The following is a 21,965-nucleotide window of genomic DNA, read 5'->3' as shown; positions in this document are numbered from 1 at the left end:
AGCACAAGCTCATCGCCGCCGCCGAGAAGACCCAGAAATTCGTGGTGCCGAAGTAGAGGCCAGGGCGTTGCCTTCGAGAGGTCCCTGTCATTCGCGCCGCCGAAGCCGACAGAGCTGCGCTTGACTTTGGCATTAGAGAGTATTGTAATCGTCTTTAGAATTTTTTTAGCCACCATTTTTCTTTTTGCCAGTTTTCAAGACAATTTTAAGATTCGCTGCCCATTTTTGCTTTATACCTTGTAGTTACCTCGCGTCTTATTTGAATTTTATCGCTTTTATCGGCCCTTACACCGCGATTGATGTTGATTCTGCTTAAGTGAGTTCCCTCATGACTACCACATATTGTGTGTGCACCTTCAAAAAGTATAGACACGAAATTTATGCTTGCTTGTTTTCTTCTCTCAAAATGTGTTAGGTATTAGTGGAGTTTCTCCATCGCGGCATTTCCCCAGTGCGGAGTTCTATACATGGATCACCTCAAGGTATTCCCTTCCTACCGCTGAATAATTTATAACTGAGTTTTTCCTGGAAGCTAATTCAGTCTCAATTAAACAATGGCTGTGACATGTAAGAAGTGTTTAGGTCATGTGACGCATGAAAGAAACTACAATATAATCGCTGATAAGTTTTAATTCACCAGATCGCTTTAGACAGGCCGCTTCACAAGATGGAATGACAACATACGACGCATTAGCGGTTATATTACAGTTTCTTGCCTCACGTGACCTAACACTTCTTACACATCACAGTTGTCGTTCAGTTGAAGAAACTGAAACGGCATGAGAAGAAATTCAATTTTAAATTATTTAGCAGTCGCAGGCAAATACCACACAGTGATCTATGCATTCTAATGCCTTATGCATCTTTACGGAGAAGAAAATGTGAAAATAAAATTAAGTGTTTATAATCCTTTCAAACTAAGCTAGTCAGCACTTGTGTCATTTCTCTTCACTGACCTGTCTTCACGCTATTCCTTCCTGTTACTTGTTACTGCGAGGACCACACGCACAGGCAATAAATTTCTCCTGCCTCTGTAGCCGACGAGGAGCTCAGAATAGCAAGTAGTGCACTCAGTACATGAGATACTTCTGAGTATAAATTCTAACCTCAAACTTTTACCAGCTGCTATGCTAGTGTTCTCTGAGTGATCTATTCCCCACATTTTCATTGACCAGTTCAGCAGAAATGCATGGCTGATGCCACTGCCTTTGCGCTGCCTGTAGACTAACATGTGAAAATACCAACCCAAAGAATGCATGAGCGGATAGTTGAAGTGCCCTACTTGAAAAATTGCACACAGACAAATGCCGAGCCACAATGTTCTTAAAAACTGCAGTGTGTCATGGGCCAAGCTGGGTGCAACTCTTGAGGCCTAGGGTACCACGCGAGTATGGCTTGCCAATATGAAGACAACAATTCGCATAAAAGCAACCTTACTTGAAGTGATGCAGCACAATAACAAAATATAACAAGAAGGCCAAAAATTCATAACAGTACTGATGTGGCGTGGTTGGAGCGTTTCCTGGGAATTATTCAGTTCCTTTGTCCCTGTACCACTTCGTCGTCAAACTGAGTGCAGACTTTAGTGGCTACTCTTTGACAAGTGTTGTCAAAAAAAACAAAAAAAACAGCTAGCTCATTCATGGCCTTGTACTAAGAGAAATTCCTATCACTACCATTGAGAGAGGCAGGGATGAACACCCTAGAAGATATAAGCACAGCTCACACTAGCAAAAAAAAAGTCGTTTCCATGATTATCTGACAGTCTTCATGACATGGGTGCCGTCGGCTGAAAATGCTAGATCGTAACTAATAACAATATTCAAAGCAAACAAATCTAATAGACAGTGTTTATTTACAAGACAAAGTTCTTAATTTAAGTTTGTCCTATACATTCATTAGCTTTGCAAAACGCTTCATTTACCCAAATGACATTCATTCATTTTGGTGTACGCTCTCCGCTGAGGGACTAGCGACCAAAGCCTCAGGGATGGCACGAAGAACCTCTGCAGCAGCAGTCTCCACAGCGCTGGTTGTCACAGGTGAGGCCAGTGCTGCCTCCTCTTCTTCACTCACTGTGCTGGTCTCAAGCATTACTTCCTCTACTGTGGAATGCTTCTCTGTTGTGGCTCCATCAGAATGCTGCTGCTCTTCTCCTACAGCAACCTCTGGTAGTTTTTCACCAATACCATCTGCCTCATCCAGCTCCGTGCTTGCAGGCACAGAGAAGTCCTCCTCAAAATCCGAAACCAGGTGTTTCATGGGCTGCACAATGTCCTCGCATTTCAGGTGGCCCATGTTCTCCTAGAAATCGAGCAGGTTGGTGCTGCGTTAGTTTTATGCTCTCACTTGCATACTCTGCCTTCAAAAGCAAATGAACTGATAGGCCAGCTACTGCACTTTAACGTATTTCAGTGACAGCTGTTGGGAGATGTTGTGACTAAGTATGCATAGAGCAGCAAGCTGTACTAATGTTAATTGCTACGAGCAACCAACGAGCTACTTTGCAGCTGCACTACAATGCCTTCACTTCCATAGGCTCGTCGGGGTTCATCTACACTTTCAACATACATAAGATCAGAAGTCAACCGGATGATGCAGTTGAGGTGAATGTAGTGCACTTGTGAGCCCAATGACTTGACACTGAGCACTGTCACAGACAGGGAATCGGACTGACATAGTTGCTGCATACACGGTGACATGATGGTAGAGTTTTAGCTTAGCAGAGATGTAGCATCAACGTACACCGGACGGCTGCTTCACCTCACCTGGCCGCACAGCTGCCACTGCATGTGCACAGCAGGTAGGTAACTTGTAATGCAGTATACATTTAGGCGAGTATGAATCTACTATTAAAACTCTCTATTGGTGCTGAGGTGGCGCACTGTCGTTGTCGAAGAGAGAAGTCCAGCATACTGGCATCGATGAACACAAAGGAGCTTGTGCCGCGCAAACTGAAATAGCTGCTCTCTCGACCCTCTGCCAAACTCTGCTTCCAGACCTGCTCACAGCATGAGGCAGAGAATGAATGTGTATTCCCCTTCCATCTTACCATCTCCACACCACCACTGAAGCCGCTCTCACAGCTTGCACAACATGACAAACAACTACAAGCGCTTGTCCTATGGGCACCATAGCCACACTTGCTTTCCTTGCGCGCGCCATCCTTCCCCAATTCTACTCCCTTCTCCGGAATGGGAGCCCTCCTCAGCATCACCTCAGCCATGGCAGATCAGACAGCATCCGCTGCCGCAGTTGCGTTAACAACGCGGTCGCGCGCTCTAGACAGTTGACTTTCTTGCACTGCTGCGCCGGTACAAGGAACTCCTATACATTAAGAGAGCTTTAGCACAGCGTTTTTTTTCCGCCCCCAACAGTGCATAAGAAAATGGACATCAGGTACCAGGTGCACTTGCACCTGGCTCCTTGGGCCATCTGTATATGTGCACTTGGTGACTGTGGATTGGCATACGACAGCGATACATGGTAACACTATGCTAAAACACTCTTTTAAGTATACTCAGTTTGTTTTGTTGAGTTTGTAGAATAAACCTATGTTGAAGGCTCGAATTTTCACAACACACTCAAACCTGAACACAAAATTTATGTAAGCTTCACTTATATCAAATTTCTCTCTAGAATTTTTAATGCTTTTATGGCTAAAAGTTAAAAAAGGTTTGCTGGACATGTGAAACGTGTAACTGCATGTTGGTGGCAGGTAGTAATAGATTCTAAACAAACGAGGCAGTGGCATGTTAATGCTAAGGACTGTTATGTGTCTTGAATAATGAATGCAGTGGATTGCATAGCACCAACTCGAGGCAACAAACACATGTGGCCACCAGAACCTCCTTGCTCTGTCTCTTTGGACCACGGTGTAAGAATAACATACCGAGGTGTTGACACTCCCCTCCCGCTGCGCGCGAGGAAGCGCCGCCCGCTCGCGGCCACAATACGTTCGGGGGGAGGGGGAAGGGTTGCCAAGGGAACCAGTCGCTAACTTAGAGGGTGCTGCGAAAGGCGGGCCCTCGCTGGGCGGCTCGGTCCCGGCGTAGCGCAGCACTGCGCACGTGTTTTTGGCACATTTCAGAGTGTGTGGCTGTGCTGCTGTGCTGTTTTTTAACAAGTTCTTTTATTTTGCACCAAGACCTTGTGTTTGGCTATCGTCAGCAGAGTAGCCCACAGCAGGTTGAGTGCTGTGTGTTGAGTGCTGCGCAATGGGAAGAAAGTGCTACGTGCCGAACTGCAATTCAGACTACCGGACATGTGCGGAGCGTGCGCCATTATTCAAAGCTCCGTCCGACAGTGTTCTTTTGGAGAAGTGGCGCCATGCGATTCCTAGGGCAGACCGGACATTAATGCCCACTGACCATGTCTGCACCCAGCATTTTGCAGAGGACACGATATCCATGGCATATTACACGGAGCTCAATGGAAGAGTGCTACTTCACACGGAAAAGAGGCCCGTGCTTTCCAGAGATGCAGTTCCTACATTATTTCCGAATTGTCCCAAGTATCTCACACGGCCAGAGAGACAACAGAAAGGCACTCCAGAAAGAGGAAACCTCCTGCACAAGCATCCAAGCTACGTCGGCCGAAAGTCAACGACAACGGTGCCGATGCAGCCTCTCCAAGCTTCCTTGCTTGCTGTGGTGCCTGCAGATCCGCAGCCTGATTGTGCTTCAACAAATACACCGCATCGCCATTTAGCCTCCAGTGGAAAGGAGCTTATTGAAAATTATGCCCATTCTATGACAATTTGCATCGGAATAAAAATGCCGTTTTTCGCAAGCTTTCGTGTTGGGTTATGGTCTATGATCCGACGCGCCTTTCATCCCGTCTAATACATTTCCAGCGTGAGAAAGTTTTTACCTAAAACTTGAGTCGTAAATAGCCGTGCTATACTAGTGCTCTGCATCTTGAAAATTAGCCCACTCAACGAAACAATATTGGAACGGTCTTCATATAGAGTGAAGAAGCAACGATAAGCGTGAAGCAAAAACTTTCCGGTGCAATAATTTTCTGCCCTTGTGAGCGGAAAAGGGCACGAGGACCCCCACTTATGTTTATTATGCTTAGATCTATGATAAGGTCGAATGAAACATGAATTGAGCAAGGAAGCAAAACGTGAATGAGCTTCGAGTGTTGCTCGACCGAGTCCATATCATTAACTGCTTTACGCAAGATAATTTCACGCAAACAAAATTTTAAGACTACCCACACTACTGATTTTAATTTTGAAGCAACGAATTTCTTTTTGCGTATTGAATTCGATTCACGCCACCCCAAAGCGAAAATCGAGCTTGGGCAGCGGAACCTCAAGGCGCCAGAACCGCTCAACAGGGCCTGCTGACATCGGCGCCATCTGTCGGCTTGCAGCCGAACTGCAAGGCACGCTCCGCCGCGGCACATAATCGGGACGCTTCAGAGGGCGCAGTGTCAACACCTCAGTATTCTTGTACCGTGCTTTGGACAAAGCAAGAGCAAGCATTCAAAAACAAAAAAAGACAGAAGGAGAAAACGCAACAAACCAGCTTGATAACATAAGCGGCCGGTACCCCCAGCACCTTTCCAATCTCGGCAGCAGGGAACAGCAGCGAGAGGCATGTGTTCAGAAATGGCACCAACTCATTAGCGAAGGCCCCACAGAAACGTGAAAATGTTTCCACCTCCTTCTCTGTCAACGTTGGCTCCTCTGCCCTGCAATCATGAAGAGAAAGAGAGGATCCCTCATGCAGGCATGCCCCCTGACCGATATAGCAGGTTGCTTCATGGTCACTAAAACTGCAATTCTCCTTTGCTTGAAAAAAAAAAAAAAAGTGTTCACACAGCAATTTTAGCCCACAATGTGACTTTTTTTTTCTTTTTGGGGGGGGGGGGGGGGGGGGGGGGGGGGTTTAGTTGGAAAGAGAGAGGGCAGCAGAAAGTTTTTGAAATTTTTCCAGAGCCTGTTTAGAGATCTGCCTTAGTGTTATCATACATACGCTTAAATACCTGTGAGCTACTCCTTAAGGGGACCCCTAAAACAACCAGAACCTATTGTATACAGACAAACTATACTATGAGAATACAGTGAAAGCTCATTAATCCAAACCACACTAATTCAAAAATTTGGTTGCCAGTCTCTGCCAACGCCCATGTAAAATCTACGGCATAGCACGATAATTCGGATACTACGGGTCTTGAATCAGTTAATTCAAACGGCCCATTCCATGTTGCAGAGTCGCTCGCATAGCTCTGATGTGTGTGTGCAATGGCAGGTGTGACGACGAATGTACGGCCCCGTCTCCGAGCAGTAACAGAGCACAGTTTCGCTTTCGCTTTTTGGAATGCCCACATCAGTAACTGAGCACAGCTGCGTGCTGTTCGGATGCTCTGACTGAGATGTCTCACTAGTCATTTCTATCTCCCCCCACCCCCCCGCCCTTTTTTCTTCTTGCCGCTTCGCTGCCGCTAGGCATTTCCGTTCTCGTGGTTCTTCCACTCTTCCCAGTGCGCTGAAACTGCGCATTCGTCACGTGCAGTTTGCACTTTGTGCAGTGCAGCCTCCTCACATGTGATGCTACCACTTGTGAGGTGTCTGTGTGACACACTAGTGGTGCTGCTTCATAGCTAAAAAACAGTTGTCGTCACGCCGTTCTCACCTCAAAAGCAAGCAACCATTGCCCCAGGTCTTTCATTTAGTAAATTTACAGTGAAGCAAGCGGTTCTTGTTAGATTTTTTTGGGTCATTAATTCGAACTTTTGGATAATTTGCACATTTTTTTTCGGTCCCTTGAACTTTAAGTTAACAAGCTTTTACTGTACTACTAGTGTTTTTTCTAAATGAAAAGGGGTGACATCTTTGGTGAGAAAATTGTAAAGAAGTCCCCCAATTTCTCCTCCATTTATGCTCCCACATGACTTGGTAAATATTCGGTCATTTTTATAACGAGCAACCTTGCAAGCTTTTGGTGAATCAGAGAAATGAGTAAAACAAAACTGCCTGACCCGGGCGATCAGATGGCCCGAATTACTACCAATATCAATAGATGCCACCAGTGTACTGTGCCCCCCTTTATGCTGTGACGCCATCCTTTAAATACATGGTGGCCACATTGCTCGGAAAGAGCGCAAGCGGGCACATGAACTTGTGCTTGGCATGTGAAATGAGTGCTTAGCATTCTCATATCTCAGAGCACTTGCAGCACTTTTTTTCTACTTTGGTGGCACTTGTCCACCGCAACAGTTATGCATGTGAAAAGAATTAACCAGACCCTATGCGTTCTGCGCATGCGCACTGGTCACACATAAGAGCTCTAGGTATGTATAACTAAAACGGTCTAATAACAGGTCACAAAAAATAACACAAATAAAGTACATAAAAATAAATTGCTGTCAGAAGTTGAGACAGTTCTTCACACCATGAGATGTGGAAATGAAGCACGGCAATAAACAGGTAATAAGAGGGCATACAACAGGAACTATGATGAAAAATAGTCCAACAATAACTGTTTAAATTTTGTACAGTTTCTTTCATTGACCACATCATCGGTTTCTTACAATAACCACATCATCGGGAAGTCTATTGAAACATTGCCAGTGTGGCAATGAATTCAACCCACAAAATTGCAAAAGATTAAAAAAAAAAAGATGTTATTGATACAGCTGCGAGGATGTTTCAATAATTAAAATCACCGATTAAAGATGTAGATGTACCCCAAATTAGTTAACTACATGTGTACGCAACCCTTTGCACTTAGTGGAGTTATTCACAAACGGGATCACCATCCAAAAAGCTGTCTGGGTGAACCCACCTTATTTTCTCTTCCTTTTTTGTTTACCAAACCAATTTTTTTCAGTGTTACTACGGTTTGAGTGCATTCGCTGGCCATATCTTTACTCATGTAGTAGCTGTACACTTGCACACAGTGAGAAATTTATCGCTAGAGCTTCTGCCTGAACAGGCATGGGCCGGGCCTTACGGTGAGCTTAGTGGGCTGGACCCGAGCTCAGTGGAGTGATAATGTAGCAGGCCTGGGCCATGACAGAGGCCCGTGCAGTGCTCTAAGGTGTACTACCATGTCCTTTAAATTTTACACAATTTTCCACCTAATCCAAGCTCTGTTCCCAGTAAAAATGACAAAATCTCTTAATCTAGGCAAAAGCTTTGAACAAGGTAATAGCTGCTTGCTCACGTGTGATAGTCGACAATGGTGGCAACGGCAGCCCTCAGGGAGCCATCCAGCACCAGTGTTGTCTCCCGCACAAGCGACAGGCAGGCGCACAATCGGAGCTCATTGAAAGCACTGAGTATTGCATTGCAGTACTGAGACAGTGGCTCAAACTCGAGCAGTGAGAAGGGCGGCTGCACATTTTCCTGTGTAGAGGAAACAAGGCAAATGGCTGTCACTCAGGACAAAACCCAAACACTGCCACCTCAACTACCATAAATGCTGAGACACGATACGAGTCAAATAATAACAAACGCTCCGGCCACACAGTCAAGACAGCATTAAATTAATTAAAAGAGCTGATGAATGCTGTTGTCTTAGAACAGCTTCAATAGTGCAAGAGTATTCATATGGCAGTCCAATTATTTCTTCAATTAACAATGCTGCCAATCGCATGGGAGACAACTGCAAAGGACTAAGAAAGAGATAACTGCAGTTTGAGATTACGCTGTAATCGCAGATATTTCTTTCAAAATTCTTCTGTGGTCTTATATTCCCCTTTCACGTTATATTGATGCAAATAAAATAAATTAGTATTTTCCCGTCGTACTGTCATTCCTTCCAATGCCCATATCAAAATAGCGCCCAAAAAAAGAAAATGTTGCTGCTAACATACAATTTTGCAAAAAATACTTCACTCCACGATTTTTTGAAGAATCCCAGGAAACTAGGGGCTTGAGTCCTAACATCATGGTCAGTCGCCTTGCACCTGCTGCATACTGTGGGCATCGCAAATGGTTGGCATATGGATGACCACAACGTTGTCGTGACTGGTTGGGAGGCCTCCTTTGAGGGACACTGACTAGTTCGTTCTTGAGTTGTATCCCACTATACTAAACAACATGCACAAAGCCAGAGCAAGGACTCCTTGGCTATCTCCAACTGACCTGTGTTGTCAGGGTGGACATCAGCATGGCAGCAGGGGCCATGGACGGCAGCGTGGTCAATGTAAATGAGTGCATCATCTCGCCAAACCTGCCAGACAGAATAGAGTGCATCCCCGCAGATGTGCACACATAAAGCAAGACACGACTGACTACAAAAATGAGACTACTTCTTTATCGTTACCACCACCACAAGTTATAATTTTCAAATTATAATTGTGTCATCTTTGTCAATGTTCAGCATTTCATTTGAATCTGTTTAGAGAGTGAGGTGGCCAGAACAGCCCTGTATGTCTGAGCTACACCGAAATGACATAGTAAACTCTTCTGTATGTATTTGCAGACTGATACTTGCACAATATTACGTCTTTTTTGTGTCCTTGCTAGGTCCCACTGTCACAAAACAGAACAAGACAGAAACCTTCTCAAATATGCATTTAAAATATACTTGTTAGCTGTCCTCAAAGGGACTCACCATGTGCATTCTTTTTCAAGGCACTTGAAACTCATGAAAGATTACACACAACGGGAGCCAACAAGATACCAAACACCCAGTAAAGTTACTGAATAAATACTGTTGAAGCATAAGTTCACTTTAGCAGTCTTGAATAAAACAAAATTTGAAGGACAGGACAATTTCAATGTAAATACAAATTATGTTTTTGGCCCCTGAGTACAAACTAGGAGAGGTTTGTGAAAAGTACTTTATCAAAGCTTTATCAGTATTTTAGCTTTTAGCAAAATCGAATGCAAATAGTGCGGCTTTGTTGATGAATTGAACACGAACAGTGCAGGAAACAAAATAATTGAATATTGAATGAACCAAATCAAAATTCCAATGGAATATCCTTACAAATATTCAATTTGACGTGTGAGCGAAAACAGCAAAGCACTAGGAGTGGCTCTACAGTTTAGTGTCATGGAATCCCTTGAATCAAGTAACCTATCTAGGGCACAACATGGGTTTTGCAAAGTGTTTGGTACTGTAACTCAGTTAACTGAATTTGCACGATATTTTTCTTAATCGATGCCATAGCCATTGATAACTCAAAAGTGTAGACATGGTCCTTCACTTTAAACTATTGTACAAACTAAACATAATTCTGAATTCTCAACTCGTTAACTGAATTTCTGATTTTCTCTTAGATTGCTATCAGTTTGTTTCATTAACTTTGGCGATTCTTCTGTAGCTGATGAAACTTCAGGAGCTACGCAAGGTTCTGTCCTTGATCCGTTATTATTTTTACTCAACACTCTTAATAATGATTTGCCTGACCATATCACGCCTGAGATTCGTCTCTAGGCCGATGACTGTGCCTTGTACTGCACACAACACTACCAACGATCACTGCCTGCTGAGTGAGTCTGGTCCTAAGTTCTGCACTTGCAGTAACACCTGGTAGATGGACAGCGATTTCAGCAAAACAGTTCTGTCCTTTACTGATCGCTCCATCAAAAAGCGGCCGCTAGGGTCAGGATTAAACCTGGGTCCTCTGGCTCAGTTGCTGAGCGCTCTAACTATGGAGCCACCGTGGCAGGTCTATGCTGCATGGTGATTCATCAATGTACTCAACATCCTATGTTAAATAAAAACAATAAAAGCTCTTGAATTTGACACCGCCTCCCCCCCCCCCCCCCCCCACCCCCCACCCCCCCCATTTTGGAAATCCAGATAATTCAAACTGTCGGCGCGGCCCTGCCCAACACCCATTTAAGTCTATGGCGTCGGACGCTGCACCGGTTAATTCAAACGGGCTCCTGAAGGGTGGCCACATCCATGAATGACCAGCAGCAAGCCCTTATCAGCAAGGCAGTCAAAGTAGCCCTTATCAAACCTGAATTGCATGCTGCAGTTGTCTGTGCACCACTGATGTGCATGCAGCGACAAGCATGATGAAAAACGCACGGCCCTGCCTCCGAGATAAGTGCAACCACATAGTTTCGGTTTCGATTTTCAGAGCTTTGAGCCAGCTCGCGGGGATGGCGGCTATCGACCGCATGTCAGCCAGCCAACCGAGCTCGGCTGTGCGGTTCCCTCGCTTCCATCCATGTGGTTCTCGTCATGTGTCATTCGATGTTTGTACTTCACCGGTGAAGCTTCCTCACACGCGATGCAGTCTCACTCCCCTGCTACCGCTTCAGACCATGAAGGATGCCGAGGAGACCATTACCATTTTGGAACAGTTCTGCTTTGACGCCCTTGGCCTCCCAAGAGTGCACACGCAATAAGGCATCAAGAGAAATGTAAAAACATAGTCACTGTTGCGCTGTTCTCCTCTCAAAAGCAGGCAACCACTGTCCGGTCTTTCATCAAATAAATTTGCTGCGATGCAAGCGGTTCTTGACAATTTATTCAAGGTCATTTAATAACTCAAATAATGACTTCAAATAACTTGGACATTTTTTCCTGTTCCCTTGAAGTTAGAATGAACAAGCTTTTACTGTAATGAGTGCCAGCTGTATGTTAATTAAAACAGCACACAGACACAACAACATATGCTGCCTTTATAACCCCGACAAATGGGCAAGTTTTGAATCAATTTGAGTGAGCGCTGCTCCAATATCCACACCAGAAACCCGTGCAGTGGCAGATATGCCAAACAGACTTCACTTCACTTTGCTTAAGCAAGTTCTTTTGACAACGGCACTCCAAAGTAAAAGCAAAAAACACAATAGAATGCAACAATTCTCGTACTCTTAGAGCAGTACTATACTTATAATGCGAGAACATGTTTCTGGGGTTCACAATTAATTTGACATGCAGTCTATTGCTCAGCCTACTGGATAAGGTTTTTGCTTGCCTCATTTTCTGATATTCGACTAAATCAATTTACCTGCAGTAGCACAATGAGCATGCGAGAATAACTGCCTCAAACATTTGGGGCAGACGAATACGTAGATATAGGCACCGGTTTATTAATCGTATTGTAACCTATTTCAAGCAGTAGTCTTATTTTTGGTGTGTAACAGTGTGCAGATAAAGTGATGCTTGTTTACATAAATAATGCAATACTACTACAAATAATAATAAAGGTGCAAGCATTAGTTTTGTTCCTGTCTCTTTTTTATTTTTTTATTTGAGTCTACTATTGAGCAACAGTGGAGCCTCACTAATTAAGTAACTTGACTCAAATTTCTGGTTTACTTGAACTGAAATGTTGGTTTCATTAATACACCGTATAAACATGAGTAAGGGCCGCACCCGTGCATGGGCTTTGAAGGTGCACTTGATTGCGGAGGTGCCACCCACGAACGGCGCCAAAGGCCACGGCTCATCATCACCATCGCCAACTTTATCCTGCGCCGTGAGCTCCTGCTATCCATACCGGCATCAGTATCACCAGCTCCAGCTTTTTGTAGCTGTCAAAGGCACGGGAGCTGTGGTAACGTGTTCACCATAGTTGTGGCTTTCGCGTGCTGCCACTGAGCGTTGCACATTTAGCACGATGGTCAAGCACCTTACTAGCTACATGGCTAGGAGTTTGCTGCCAAACACGGCAAACGTGTAGCGGGCAGGAATTTGACGTGGCCGAGAAGTACCGTATTTACGCGCATAATTTGCGCACCCTTAACTTATCACCCGGGTTTACAAAAACACATTCTTTACTCGCATATTTTACGCACCGCGCTGTGCTAGACCACCATCATGCATGCGGGCTCTACCTTATGGCTCTACCCAGTAGCATTCGGCTATTCCGCGTGTTTGTTCAGAAGGCTTTTTGAATCTTTTGTGCCCTGGGCGTTCATGGTGGTGTCAGAGGCTGCTGTTACAGTCGCGGCGGCACCAGCGGCATCGCCACTCGGAACGGCCAGCAGCGCTTCCGAGGAGGATCGGCAACTGTTAGAAGAGGCAACACCGCTGTTTGTTTGGCTGATGCATGTGACTCGACTGCCGGCTCCGCTTTTCTTGGTCGCTCTGACTGCTTGTGTTTGGTTGTTCGCTCGTGTCTTGCGAAGGGATATCACAACTATACAGCAAGTTTCAAACTGCTTTTCAGCGCCTTATCACGGCGCGGAGCGGCGAAGCCAGCGAGAATAACCGCGTGTGCACAAGTTTGCTCATGGATGACAATCGTTGTGTCGGCAAACTTGTGCGCACGTGGCTATTCTGGCTGGCATCGCAGCTCCGCGCCGTGATAAGGTGCCGACAAGCAGTTTGGTTGACGCTCGCGTGGTACTGTTAAAGAATTGTGAGGTGTGATAATTGATTTATTGATTTGCACTTGCTATCCCGGACGAAGTTGCGAAAGCAAATTTACGGAATCCGGAACTACCGAACAATTGGCTGGGCCGCAAGCGATGACGCTGTTTTAGCGTCTTATTCAGCTTCATGCATGCACCTTCATGCCATCCCGCAGTTGGGGGGGGGGATGTGCGGCTTTTCATTTAGAGTGAACTTTTTTCGGGGGGCGGCCAGCGTGGGGTGCGTGTCCGGGTGCTGACGTATACGCAGCAACATACACTATACCTATATTGCACGTTATGACCTTTGTGGAGTTTTTTAAGTCGTGCTCGCGAAATCCCCGCATAATTTGTGCACCCCCTTCTTCGAGCCCTAATTTCAGAATAAAAAGTGCGCAAATTATGCGCGTAAATACGGTACATCCGACAATTGTGCGACCAGAGGTATGCATTGAGGGACACACGCTGCAAAAAGCGTGCTTTCCGAGGAAACCCGCGCAAGTTTCGTGAACTGGAAGAAGAGCTACTCTGCTAAGTGATGGAAGAGAGGAACAACAGCTACGTGTTGATAGCGGACATGCTGCACGACTTCTTGTGGGATGAGTGTGCACCAGAGCACAGCACCAGCTCGGAGTCTGAATACTGCACGAGTGACGACTGAACGTAGAATAAATGCCGTTCATTCCATGATTGGTGTTCATTGGTTTATTGGAGTTTAACGTCCCAAAGTGACTCAGGCTATGAGGGACGCCATAGTGAAGGGCTCAGGAAATTTAGACCACCTGGGGTTCTTCAACGTGCACTGACATAGCATAGTACACAGCCCCCAAGAATTTCGCCTCCATTCAAATTCAACCGCCGTGGCTGGGATCGAACCTGCATCCTTCAGGTCAGCAGCGGAGCGCCATAACCAATGAGCCACCGCGGCGGCGGCTATGACTGGTGTGTTTTTACTTAAATTTTTTTTTCCGCACATCATGTGTATGGGCCGCACCCAGAAAATTGGCCCTCAAATCTGGAAAAAAAAGTGCGGCCCTTACACGCGTTTATGCGGTAAGTACATTAAAAAGGTACACCTTAATTCAAAATCCATGCAACTCGATCAAATCCGCTGTCAACTTCATATCAGTATAACTTTAATACAACCCCATGCCTGTCCATGAGATTTAGTCACAAGAGTCAAGACTGCTTGGACGCACAAACACACCTATCAGTGGCCCGGCTGACAGCGGAGCGAAAGCGGGTGGCTGCGGCTGCCTGGAACTTCCGTGCCAGGAGGGGTCGGAAGTCGGCACCAACACGGCTGAAGGAAAGCCCAAAGTACATGCACTGCGACAGCACCGAGTCCAGCCGACCGGACAGCTCTGACGACAGGTCACGCTCCACAATCTCAAGAAATCTGGTCACCTGGGTTCAAACAATGTCAATAATGCATCACAGAAAACAACATACAATGATGAACACAACAAAGGGAGCTTCTCGGGATGGCTGTAATCTACAACAGTGATTTGTTTGCTTTTGTTCAGTACCATCTGGACGGAAAAGTGCAAAGATATGGTGAAATAAATCTGTGCGTAGGGACACAATGTGTCATCATTATGAGGAAGCGTAGTCAGCAGAATGCATTCTGTGATTTAAGGCAAACTGATTTTGAAGGAATAGAGATAACATGCCAACCCTTTATCGTGATACCAAAGCCTTGCCCCGGTAACGCGGCTCTCAAACTTCCTCCTTTATGGGTAATGTGCTAAGAAGTGGCTCCTTGACTGACTAACTGGTTGTGACATATGGCTGGTTGAAAGATATTAATTTGCATAAAGAAACACAACGGACAGCTTGTTTAACAGGAATTGAATGAAAGGACAGGGAAAGATACTGAATGCCTTTACTTCCACTCTGAATGTAATTTCCTGTCATTCCATTCCATAAGAGGATGCTGCACTGAGCAAGTTACACATATTCTTGACGCAACAAACACCAGGCCAGAAAAAGGTCAAGACAGCCACACAGCAAAGGTCAACTCAGTGGCTCATATCATTAATAGTGAGTTCCACTGCTGACCCCTGTTTATGATGTGAAGAGATGGCACTTTGCACCTATTCAGTTTGAGCAAGTCCCAGAAATTTGGAAACACCAATTTCGCACAGAGTGGCCCAAGTCTTACCTGGCTCGTGATCCAGCTGTAGAAGATGGCGGCATCGAGGGTGTCGGGGTCCCTGCTGCCCAGACCAGCCAAGGGGTCATCGTCCGAGAAGATAGCCCGGTACTGGGTCACGATGTCAAACAGGTGCACACGGCAGGCCTCCACCACTCGTGTGAGGTGCGTGTAAGCTGTGACCACAGTGGAAAAAATTTTTTTTTAATACTGCTCTATCCCACTACAAAAAGTGTAAACCCCAAGATTCTTTCAAGGTTAGTTGCTTTGCCACCTGGTACTGCATAATAAAGAAACCTCACTGCTGTCTAAGCTTCCCTACTGTCTCTACTTCCAATGTACAATAAAGTCGGTAAAGCTGAAACAGCATGTTCAAGCATGCGAAATATCTGACATCACCGCTATGTCATAGTTAACCTGCATAATGTGTTGAGTTTCGTACAATACAACGTCTTGGTTCAATGTTGCTACTTGGAACTTCCTTCACAACAACTCCAACAGGTCCTCAGAGTGAACAGATTTGTGTTTAGATAAATGAACAGGAAGGGGCACTAGCCCTGAGAAAGAGCAAAGTGCTTTGAAATGCCAAGATATAAGAGGATATATACCAGAGGAGATGATTCATGTGGTGTGTGAAAATCCTGAAGAGACAAACATGTTTTGTTTAAATGATGGAACTTCCATCCAGGTGTGCAGTCATTATCAGACTTCCTGAAGTCCTGGATTTCAGAGATAACACTGAAAACGCGATCATCTCCCCGGCAAATGTAAGTAAAATATGGCTGAAGGACTGGCGGCAGAAAGCAGGGAAGCAGAGAAGTGTGTGGTCTCGTTGGTACATATCACTACAGCTTTAAAGTTACAGCACTTGTTTTCACAGAAATAAACTCGTAAAAGTAATATTTTACTGAGTTATCTATTGCATTGTATGAAGTGAGCTAAGCAATGAAGCAGGGCACGAGGGTAGTGGAGGCTGTGTGTTAAAGTGGGACAGAGGTGGATGATGTGCCAATGAGCCCAATAGTACCGCTGACAGAACTCCAAGCAGACTGCCATAAAGCTAGCAAGATGTAGAGCAATCCCTTTTCTCTCAATGCTGGGGAAGTCTTCCTTTTACTACTACCACCAATAAAACACAACAGTGTAAAGCAAATGCAAGTGGGAAGAATAAAAACTCCCTGATTTTCTATGATCCTCTGAGACAAAGAAATGGCAGCGATAAGTGCACTGTGTTCTTGAAAGTTGTTCTAAAAGCTTCGTTGCTAAAAACAATTGACAGCTGTTGTCACAACTGCCACTCCATTGAGTGCCTGGATGACATTCTTGTAAACCCTGAGATGAATACCGGAGTTCTCGGATACAACATAGTAGTACTACGATGACAGCATTGGTGCAACAGTGCCATCTACAATGCCATCGACAGAGTCCCACATACAGCTATCCCCAGAAAACACAGGGCCAGTTACCGTCTTTCGTGGGAATGTTGTTCAGGACACTATCAAACCAGGAACCTCTGGCCTGCAAGTAAAGGGAGAGAATAGAAGCGATAAAAATGCATATGTCAGTATAGCCTGCTATACACTTTTCATAGCAACACAGCCATAGGGGCCAGTGCTCAAGGCATTTTTGTGCAATTGACTAAATGACATCAAAGAGCCCCCTTATCACACATAGATGATTTAAGGGAAAAACAAAGCGCATGCATGGCATGTAATAATGAGCATGTTGAGCAAATAGCAGAGCTCGACAGAGTCAACACCATACAGGAAGTTGAGATATCCAAAGTAAAATCCTACATAATCAATCTACTCTTACTAAGTAGCCAGCATTTCATGGCTGCCAGATGACATGCCACTGCCATACCTTGCAAGAAAATTATAAGTGGATGATGGTTCCAGTGGTTAGACAATGCACGATGACATCACAGCCCGGAGCAAGGAGACCACCCCGTTTCATACCCAGCGTAAAATAGTAGCTACAAAAACAGTGCCCTCACAAAAGTGTATCACTCCTCTGTAGTGGTTTGGTGGAAGATAAATGTCAAAAACCATACAGTGTGTGAAACAAAGTGTGAAATCTTACAGTAACTGGTTCCTTAAATGACATCGCAGCAGATAATACCTGCTCTGTCAATGTTATAAGCTAGATTCATTATCGTCTTGTCTGAATCAACAGTGTTTCAAGCGCACACTAAGAGGAACAGGAACACCAACACAGCTAAAATGGTGTGCAGCTATTGTTGCTGCCATGGCAGCCACTCATCGTACAAATAGCAAAATTGCAGAGTGCACAATCGCAGCTGTCAGAAACAAGTTTTTCTCATTGTGCTCTGGTGCTCATCGGTTGTCCGTGTCTGCCCAGCAACCTGCCTATTCAGCGGCTGCAATAGGTGCCGGTGCACAGCCTCGTCGCCTTGCCCATTAGCAGGATGACAGAGGGAACTGGTGATCAGTGCTGCCAGCCAAAAGATATGGAGAAGGACAAAGCACTAACACACGCTCATACTGGAGAGGGAAATAAGCAGAAGCAAAGAGCATGCAGAATTCTGTGAACACAATATGCTTGGATTCACTCTGATGCTAAAGAAGTACAGCAAGCATATAGGTGACCGGTAGAGCCAGTGCATCTGTCTAACTCTGTGGTCCAGAGTTTTTTCTTTGGACAGGTGATGAACTATTCTTTATGTACAACTTAGCCACACTAATTTTGACAGCACTGCATGCAAAATTAGTATGAAACCGGGTACATAAACATTTTGTGCATAAAATCAGGTTGGTGCCACTAACAGCGCTCCGTCCTAGGTCTGCAAACTTGAGCACTTACCTGCAGGAAGCGGACGCGCAGCTCCGCCTCCGAGTACACGTCCATACGGCGCAGGTAGCCAATGACCTTGAGGCACGCAGGAAGCTGGATGTTCGAGCGCAGCTGGCCCACCAGCTGGCTCAGCATCAGTTGCTGGGACTCACGAACTTCAGCACCAAGGCTCTGTAGTGACAAATGCATCCCCACCATAATCATGCCCCTTGCCATCACCAGCATCATTATAGGCAGCACAAAAGCCAGGTAGTTGCTTTGTGGCACGGACTTCTCAAAAAGATCACCCAATGGAGTATGACAACAAGACGCATCGATCTAAACTTACATGTTCAGCTGCTACATTACAGATGGAGAGCCCCATGGCCTTTGTCTTGAAGGGGCTTGAATGTTAAGGCTGTAGTGAGAACCTCTGGCACTCAGATGAGCAACTATTTCGAAAGGTTGCTGATCTCTGAATCACACCTGCTGCTTGCTGAACGAATTTCTGAAAACTTCTGTCTCATTCTGTCACTTTTGCGTTCAGCCAATGAAGTGAGAGAATGGTGTAGTATCATACCATACGATTGAGGCTAGAGAGACACCATAGTGGAGGGCTCTGGATTAATTTCGATTAGCAGGGATTCCTGAATGTGCGCCGATGCTGCACAGCACATGGTTGTTTTTGCATTCCACCTCCATCAAAATGCAGCTGCCGTGGCCGAGATTAGTCACAGAATAATGTTGCAGTCCGCCAGAGCAACACGAAAAAAGCTCTAAGAAATATCTGCTGCCCAGCAATGAGACTTACCGCAATAAGGGGAATGGCAGCAGCATGTTTCTTCTCAAGTCGTCGCACGTAGGCTGACAGCTCCAAGGCCTCATCGTAACAGCCATTGCGCACGCATGTTTCCATCAGTTGTGACAGCTCTAGTACCTCCAGCAGCTGTGGATGCTTAGAGAGCATTTGTGACATCTGCCGCCACCTGCAAAAAAAGAATGAGGATGAGGACATAGAAATATGACAACGCCTCAGCATGTGTAAAGGAAGAGCTTGAACAAGTTTTGGGTGTGGGTGGGTCGGCAATCCACTGGACAGTGCAGGAAAGCTATTGGCTTGAAAGGAGAAAGTACAGGAAGCAATTTGCTGCACACAAATTGCAGCCTGATCCAAGTCAGACACTATGCGCTGTAAACTATTTATTTTCCTCGGGTCAACACTCCACAGAAAAACATGAATTTTACATCACATTCTATTATCTGCAGTTGTGTCTTAGAATTTGAAGCAAAAAAGAAAATAGCAGGTAAAATTTTGGTGCCTGCATTCCTTGGGCTGTTAAGACATGTAATGTCTATGCCAGCAAGGGAAAAAAACAGGAGCAATAAATAAAACATTCACCTACCTTGTGGTAATCTGTTGCGACTGCTGGCTAAACTGCTGGCATTTCTTGGCGAATTCCGGCAGTTTCTCTTGAAGAGCATCTAGCCTCCCCTCCACAACGCTGAACTACATAGAAAGTTATCAAAAAAACAAAAGCGGTACCATCATCAATATCAGCTCAGCTTTAGGCAAGCATCATGTAACAGATTTTTAAACCACTGACGCCAATATAATGGACAGCCAAAACGCTATGCACAAACTTAAATTGCCAGCATGACTGCTGTCTTGCAAAGACCCACAGTGTCAATCTTGATTTGCAGGAAAATTGGGAAGGTGGTAAATACATGGGGTGCCTAGCAAAGATCTTTACAATTACCACATCTGTTACTCACTGATGCTTGAAGTGTTTGCTTTAAGTGTGAGACTGTCTTGGTGTTCCACAGATATCAAAGTGCAAATTTAGGCAAAACCGAAGCAAGCTTTGAAGGAAAACTTAAAATGAATCTATATCTAAGGCTCTCAAAAGAGAAGTTTAAGAGCCATGCTGTCAAACCAACAGCATGTGAGAGCCGATAATGGGCACAAACTTTATGAATGGCTGAACATAATAAAATGCAGCTGCAAAAGCTAGAAAGGCCACACAGCAGTACTGTGATATAAAAGGTGGAGAAATTTAATCTGAATTCGAACACACCACTTGTTGTTTTGCTTTATAACAATCACTCACCTCCTTGAAGATGTCTTTAGAGCACTGTGCTGTTTTTATGAAGGTTTTGTAGTTCTCAAAAGCCAACTTCTGCGTCTGCTCCAGGACAAGTGCTTTCTCTTCAGCTAGCCGCTCTGGTTCCTGGGCTGCTCGAAGCAAAATATTTTTGAAGGACAAGTTTTGGCAATACAATGAAAACAGGAAGGAGAAAGACTCATCACGCAGTTGTAATGAAGTGCCAACAGCCTCTGACATAAAAGCAAAGGAGAATTAACTGTCAATATGCGCACACAGTGCTCTACTGAGTGGGCTATGCTTGCGGCTGTTCTTCCACCTGTGATTATGCGTACTGAGGCGAATGCCCGTCATAACCCAATTCTGGGAGCGCCAAGCAGTGCCATTTCTGCGTGTGGTCACGAACCTGAAGGGGCTCGCAAATGTTCTCCTCTAATGTTTACGCGCATCTAACGATACCCTTACTTGCACATTCGGATCTCGCTGCTCTTTCCGTGCTGTTGATAATCAGTGTGGGTTGCTAACAAAACCAGCAGTGAATGAAAGATAGAGAAAAATAGCACCTGCGTTGCAATTAAGGGAAATAATAAAGGTGAAAATAATCATGCATCCATACTCAGCCTTGGGACATCGTAAGAGCTCAGCTCTTGCACGTAAGTGGTGATGTCCGCGTTCTCCCTCCATGCGTCAGCTGAAAGTAAACAAAAATATGATACTGACAATTCAATCACCCTGGTTTCGGTTTGTGCATATGCAGCAACCAACAAGCACAGCTATGGCACAAATGTGTTCAACGCGCCACAAGATCAGCTTTACTACTGATTTTTTTTCCCTTCAGGTCGTCCAGCAGCATGGAAAGCTTAAAGAATTAGAGATTTTCTCTGACACTGTTCTGTATGAGCAGCTACCCGATCATTCAGCACAACGAAATAGAGCGCGGCAAGCAAACACACGCTTAAAACTTATTTCCCTGATGCCCTAACTCATCTCATCAAGTGTAACACTCATCCAGTTAATTAGGATGTGTTTTTAGCATGATATTCTCTGCATTCACTCAAACTGCGACAGGTCGACGTGGAATAAAAAGAGCGGTCACACTGCGAAATGACAGCGCTTTCGTGTCTTTGAAGCTAAGTGCAAAAGAGCGGATGTCCGTTCAAGAACTTCACATTCCTTACCTTCGCCTGGCGGGGCTATTACAGAAAAGAGGTCTCGATTAGAATAATCACTGTCACCGAAGTCAACTTCGAGGTTCGCACCGGCTGCCATTTCCACAACGCTGCCGTTTGACTTGCAATGGATTGAAACGCCCTCCAGCCGAGCCAACAACCGAAAATACGAGGGCAGGGGCAGCGACTGCTATAACTCAGTTGCCACCGCGCGGTGCGAATTAAATAGATGCCGTAATGATTCATTCGGCAGCAACTGTAAACGGACTTGAACGGATGTGGCAAATTAGCATCTTCTCTGCCACAGCATTGTTCCACGAACGCGTTTCTGGTTTCCGTTTTGCCAGCATGCGGTATTTACTTACTAATCGCGCACGCTTAGTTTCTGGCATCGAAATGCACAAAACAAGACTGTCGGCTGCCCAGTTAATTCTTCACAATATTTCACTCTTACTGCAGAACTGCAG

The 21,965-nt window shown here is 45.2% G+C and overlaps 1 protein-coding gene across 2 annotated transcripts; it reads right to left on the bottom strand.

Moving 5' to 3' along the window:
• Positions 1-1,836: 1,836 nt before the first annotated feature.
• Positions 1,837-21,657, bottom strand: Cog8 (conserved oligomeric Golgi complex subunit 8). Of its 2 annotated transcripts, none has more exons than XM_077668811.1 (13): positions 21,508-21,657; positions 20,946-21,020; positions 20,336-20,460; positions 19,631-19,734; positions 19,039-19,213; positions 18,258-18,419; positions 16,901-16,952; positions 15,444-15,610; positions 14,487-14,686; positions 9,101-9,188; positions 8,178-8,359; positions 5,532-5,700; positions 1,837-2,304 (listed from the first exon to the last, which is right to left on the bottom strand). In XM_077668811.1, the coding sequence occupies exons 1-13, from the start codon at positions 21,596-21,598 to the stop codon at positions 1,936-1,938; spliced, it is 1,959 nt and encodes a 652-aa protein (XP_077524937.1). In that variant the 5' UTR covers positions 21,599-21,657; the 3' UTR covers positions 1,837-1,935. The 2 variants fall into 2 exon arrangements, with proteins under 2 accessions (XP_077524937.1, XP_077524938.1); XM_077668812.1 differs by having other exon boundaries at positions 19,039-19,258; positions 19,383-19,734; positions 21,508-21,604.
• Positions 21,658-21,965: the final 308 nt, after the last annotated feature.

This window comes from Amblyomma americanum, chromosome 6 (assembly GCF_052857255.1).
Source record: "Amblyomma americanum isolate KBUSLIRL-KWMA chromosome 6, ASM5285725v1, whole genome shotgun sequence".
In the NCBI taxonomy this organism is placed as follows: domain Eukaryota; kingdom Metazoa; phylum Arthropoda; class Arachnida; order Ixodida; family Ixodidae; genus Amblyomma; species Amblyomma americanum.
The sequence above is the reverse complement of the archived record's forward strand: the minus strand, read 5'-3'. Positions and strand labels throughout refer to the sequence as shown.

Coding starts and splice junctions, on each gene's coding strand:
- Cog8 (XM_077668811.1), bottom strand. CDS start 21,598: ATGGCAGCCGGTGCGAACCTCGAAGTTGACTTCGGTGACAGTGATTAT. Junction 21,021..21,507: donor AATAGCCCCGCCAGGCGAAG/GTAAGGAATGTG, acceptor GTTTACTTTCAG/CTGACGCATGGAGGGAGAAC. Junction 19,735..20,335: donor CTAAAGACATCTTCAAGGAG/GTGAGTGATTGT, acceptor CTTTCTATGTAG/TTCAGCGTTGTGGAGGGGAG.